This window comes from Solanum tuberosum, unplaced genomic scaffold (genome assembly GCF_000226075.1).
Source record: "Solanum tuberosum cultivar DM 1-3 516 R44 unplaced genomic scaffold, SolTub_3.0 scf00328, whole genome shotgun sequence".
NCBI classification, from domain to species: domain Eukaryota; kingdom Viridiplantae; phylum Streptophyta; class Magnoliopsida; order Solanales; family Solanaceae; genus Solanum; species Solanum tuberosum.
Window position 1 is genome coordinate 259,887 of NW_006239252.1, and position 5,926 is coordinate 265,812.

The window sequence follows — 5,926 nt, forward strand, 5'->3', positions numbered from 1 at the left end:
AGAGTGTTGGTTATACATACTCATAGTTCGTGTGTAACACCTTTTTATTAATTTGTTCAAAAATCATCAATGGTAAATATGGGATGGGACTTTTATTTTGTTTGATGCATGGTTGGGGGTCGTATATATTGGTCAATGAAACCACAAAATAAATAAATATGAAAACAAAAAAAAGAGATAGAAAAAATGAAGTTCAGTGTTTTTTTGTTGCGATTCAATTGAAGCAAAGGAACATGTAAATTGTCCTTGATGAATCTAGTTTAGCTAGTTGCCTTCACTTTTTTTCTTTTTTGAAACTTTATCTAGTTTATTATATTTGGGGTTGTAAAAATTAATCCAAAAGCATGCAAGAACAACGAATTATGGATCTTTCAATTGCAGCTAAAATCGTTGGACGATCCATGATCCAAACCTAATATCTAACATAACCGCTTTTATTTTCATAGCTATCATTAAATCTTGTTATTTTTTCTTTATAAAAGAAAAAAAAAACAAAAATCATTCCCTCTCGCAAAATTGTTTTCATACCACATCTTCTCAAGTCAATGTTTTAAGTTGGGGTGGAGCTAAAAATTTGGGTACGGATTCAATCTAATTTTGTATTGTTGAAATTGTGTATTTTTTTAAAAGAAGTTTATTAAATATATATAAATATTAAGCTTAAACTCAGTTATTAACAAATGATGATTATAAAATTTTGAACTCAAAAAACTAAAAATTTAAATTCACCTCTAATTTTAAGATAACCTCACAAACTCAGAAGTCAGAATCATAAAAGAAAATAAATACAAAATACATACCAAATAAATTCCTGAACGAGCTTGATAAATGGGCAAAGAAGATTTAGATTTCAGACAGCAAATCTTAAATTTTTAATTTTTTTTATCTTACTGGGTCATTTTAAAAATATTATTTAATTTATTAACAACTCTTTAATTAACTTTCCATGTTTAAGATCATAACATTAAAAAATATTTTAATCTATTTTACATGTCTTTAATTTAATATCACAAAGTTCAAAAATTTCTATATATTTTTAAATTCCAAATCAAATAAAAAACATTAAAACGGAGGAAGCTTTGGCTATGAGGGAGAAGAAAGAAAGAAACTAAACAAAGATAAATTCATTAAAAAAACGACCTATTTAGGGTCCCTAGACATCTTATATTATTAAATTTCGAAAAGTCTCAAGAAACAAGAATAATAGACAAAATATGAAAACTAATTAAACTACGGATTACGAGATATATGTCTATTATATCTTGGGCGGATTCCTTCTTTTGCTCCTCAGCCTACGGATACAAAAGAAGACAGCTCCTTATTTGACTTTTGAATACGCTTTCGATCCTTAATTACTTATCAATTTTTAAATTGACACATTTATTAAAAAATATTTATTTGAAAGAATTATGATAAATAATTTAAGACGAAAAAGAGTAGTAAAAAACCACACGATACTTAAATTTATGGAGAAATGTGCGCAGATTAAATATAAATCATTATGGTCAACATAAAGCTCCGTGCTAGATCTGCAACAGAAATAGACACTATTTTAATTAAAAAATAAAGAGTTAATTACACTTAACACTTTTGTACTGGATTATTACTCAGTTACCAATAAAAATTTTATATTTTAAAATTAAATACTTATACCCTCAATACTATATTTTATTTTATTTTAACTATTAAGAAAATTCTACCACTGACATCCTTATTTTCTAAGAATATTTAAACCGTTTATATAATGAAAAAACTCTACATAAGTAAAAATTTATCTAATTATGTATTTATAAGATAAATTTTGAAGTAGAAGAATAACATAAAAAACAGTTAAATATATGTAATAAAATACGTAAATTAAATTAAATTAAATTACAATAATTTACATATTTTTAAAGTGCGAGAAAGTTAATACTAATGTCTAATTGTTGATATATGTTACAAAAGATAAACATTTTTAAAATATGTAGTTATGATTATTTACTATATTTATAAGTTTCAAAAGATAAACATTTTTAAGAAAATTATTCTTTTTTTATTGAAGGCACGAATAAATTCGTTTCTTTTCGTAGAAACATTTTATTTTAGTTTTAATTGTTGTTTAATAGTTACATTTAAATATACTTGGTTACACATAAATCTCATGGAGGTTTGTACATGTAAGATCTCCACTACTAAAAAATTACTATTTTCCTGATGAAAAATGTCAAGTAGCTATTTCTATATATATTTTAATTGAATTAGTGTGAAAAGAAAAAAATAGTCATGTTTCCATATAAAAAGAATTAGGACACTTCCTAATATATTTTAATTGAATTACTGTGAAAAGAAAAAATAGTCATGGTTCCATATAAAAAAAAATAGGACACTTCCTACTATTCCGTAAGAATCTATTTTCCATATATTATGCATTTTTTCAGTGAACTAATTAGGCAAAAAATAAGTAGGAAAATCATATGACACAATACATAAATATGCCTTTTAATTTGATTTCATTTCACAATTATATCATTCAACTTTGGGTGTGCACGTAGGACGTGTATGTCTATTTGTTCAACTTTATACAAATTTAAGTGTCTACTTGTGAACACCCAGAATTAAAGGGCATAAATATGAGTTGAGACCAAGTTAAAGAGTATATTTATGTATTATGTCAAATCATATTTGATAGCACAAATTTTTTTAGTGATTCACGAAGGAAAAAAACCTTTATTTCTGATAGTGATATAATGGGTGTAAGTGTTTGATTTTAAAATATAAGGAAAGTATCAGAAACTGAGTCATATCACAAAGATAAATTACATTTAATCTAGCAAAACGCTTGATATAGTGATGGTACACTTTAATATCTTCTTGCTTCCTACTCCATCTTCTTGTCATGGCAAAACATCAAACCACTTCTTTCAATTTCAGATCTTCTTGTTCTATTCTTGTTTTTTTATCAATCTTCTCATCCATTCCTCTTCTCTATTGGTCTTATTCAATTGGTTATGGCTATTGTCATAATCAAGTAGAAAATAACAAAGAAATGTTATCAATGGAACCAATTAATCTCCTCAAATTTCCAAAAGCTTGGAACCAACTTGTCTTTTCATCAAAACAACAACGTCGTACACCTCAGACAAGACTCCTTAAAATTGGTCTCTTTGTTAGGAAATGGCCAGAAAAAAACCAAGCTGGAGGTATGGAACGACACGCCTTAACACTCTATCTTGCCTTAGCTAAACGCGGACATGACCTTCACATCTTCACAACTTCTTCATCCGCGAATATTCCAAGTATCATGAGTAATCTCCATTTTCACATCTCAAGGCCAATAGGTTCAGGATATCTAAATCAAGTTGTTGCTTGGAAGCAATTTTTAGAAGAAAACGCGACAAAGGCCTTTGATGTTATACATTCAGAGAGTGTAGGTCTCAGACTAACAAAATCAAGTAGTTACCTGAATAATGTTGCGGTTAGCTGGCATGGAATTGCTTATGAGACTATACATTCTGATATCATACAAGAACTCGTAAGAAATCCTCTAGATTCATCGTCACAGCAAGTGATTAGTGATGGCAAAATGATGAAAGTTGTTGAAGAGGTAAAGTTCTTTCAATACTATGCTCACCATGTTGCCACGAGTGATCATGTTGGAGATGTACTTAAAAGGATCTATATGATCCCAGAAGAACGCGTTCATATCATCTTAAATGGAGTAGATGAGGAAATTTTTAAACCAGATGTCTCAAAAGGCAATGATTTTCTATTGAAATTAGGTATCAATCAAGATAGATCAGGGTCATCGATAATCCTAGGATTATCGGGTAGATTGGTTAAAGATAAAGGACATCCATTAATGTTTGAAGCATTACAACAAATCTTCCTAGAGAACTCGACATTTAAGGACAGTGTGATCGTCCTAATAGCTGGAAATGGTCCATGGGGTGATCGATACAAAGAGCTAGGACCAAATGTGATGGTTTTAGGACCATTAGAACGTGCTCAATTGGCGGAGTTTTATAATGCAATAGATATATTTGTACATCCAACTTTACGAGCTCAAGGTTTAGATCAAGTACCATTGGAAGCATTTTTAACAGGTAAGCCTGTGGTGGCGACAAAACTAGCAAGTTTTACTGGTTCTATTATTGTCAACGAAGATATGGGCTATACATTTTCACCTACAGTAAGCGAATTGAAGAAAGTTTTGTATGAAGTTTGGGAAGGGGGAAAGAAAAATCTGGAGAAAAAAGGCGGGTTTGCTAGGGAGAGAGGGTTGAAGATGTTTACTGCAACAAAAATGGTTGCGGCGTATGAGAGGCTATTTCTTTGTATTTCAGGTAACAATGAGGAAAAACAACAGAAGAGCGAAGATTATTGTGTCTATCAACCTCATCAAGAGATGGATTGATAGGAATATATGAAACCTGAAAGTCAGTTAGTTAGGTTCAAGGTTCATTTTTCGTTATGATATTGAAGTCTTGATTTTCTTAATTCATTGTTTATTTGATATTGGATTTTGATCTTACATCATCCATGCTCCAGAGTCCAGATGCTCAATCTTGGACATGTGAATGAGTGTTCAGCCCCACATCTGGTTTGGGACGGGAAATTATACACCTTATATATATGGTATGGACGGTCCTTACCTCTTGAGCTAAATATGTTTTTCTTAGCATCTTTCAAAAGTTCAACTCATTTTGCTTAACTAAGCTTAAAATAAAGGAAACTTAACTGCTTGTATTGGAACTGGATTCCAACTCAGGTTTGTATATTAGAAAATACTCCCTCCGTTCATTTTTTCTTCCGATTAATATAAATATTTTATCAAAATACCTATATTAATTGGTGTGTAGTCTTACCTCTCTGAAGAAAAGATTTGAGAAATAAATAATTATGTTAAGGATAAAACAAGAGAATAATTATATTTTTTTAATATATTAAAAATAACAAATAAAAATATGGAACAATATTAATTACTTAACCTTCATGCTAAATGCACCACCGTCAAATTAGTAATTTGTTACTCACATTACACTCTTTCCAAGTAATGGCACATGTTAACATTGAAATGGTATTGAAGACTATTGAGTATTTGATATTAAAATAAAATAAAAAATTAACTGTTTAAAGACCAAAAAGATGCACAAAAATCAACACTTTGTATAAAGATTGAGTTGAAAAATAATAAGAATAGTAATACTATTTTTTTTTATCATAAATCCGTATGTTAAACTATTAAAATATTTACCAAAATCTCTACACTTATTAGTGATAATCTTAAGGATTTTATTTGTATAAAAGATGGTTGACTATTGTATCACTAAGAAAAAGATAGATGTTATAAATTAAAGGAGTAATTTTATTAAGAATATATATTGTTATAATAAAAATGATTGTTGTTATATAGAGTGAAAAAGTGAAAAGAGTTGAGCATACCGCGATACGTAGAGACCAAAATACGAAGAAACGTCTTGTTTGTAATCAAGGGAGAATAGAGAAGGTTTTTTCCTACTATGTCGCAAGGAGCCTTCAAACTTGGGCAGTCATAATGACAAATCAAATGTCCAACAATCAATCTCGAGTTACACGTCAACCAGCTACTTCAATCATATTCAAGTGAGGCGTTAGAATATATAGGCATACTGTCACGGACTTAGAGTGATGGCTAAAGATCCGTGCGGCCCTTGACGGTTTACTCACTAATCTTTCAAGCTTCTTGTAAACTCAAGGAAGCCTTTAGGACTTGGTTTGCTAAGAGAATGTTTAAGGAAAGTTTTGGAAAGAGCAAAGAGAGAGCTTTTTGAAGAAGGCTTTGTATTAGGCTTTGGAAGATTGCTACAACTTGCTTGGTGCCTTTGCAAATGGTGGCACCTCTATTTATACTACTCTCCAAGGACTAAAGTGTAATTAATATTTACATGATAAGTCCCTCCAATAT

The 5,926-nt window shown here is 29.8% G+C and overlaps 1 protein-coding gene across 1 annotated transcript; it reads left to right on the forward strand.

Moving 5' to 3' along the window:
* The first annotated feature begins 2,697 nt into the window (after positions 1-2,697).
* LOC102586433 (D-inositol 3-phosphate glycosyltransferase 1-like) lies at positions 2,698-4,906 on the forward strand. The gene has a single exon (XM_006360590.2). The coding sequence runs from the start codon at positions 2,879-2,881 to the stop codon at positions 4,394-4,396; it is 1,518 nt and encodes a 505-aa protein (XP_006360652.1). The 5' UTR covers positions 2,698-2,878; the 3' UTR covers positions 4,397-4,906.
* Positions 4,907-5,926: the final 1,020 nt, after the last annotated feature.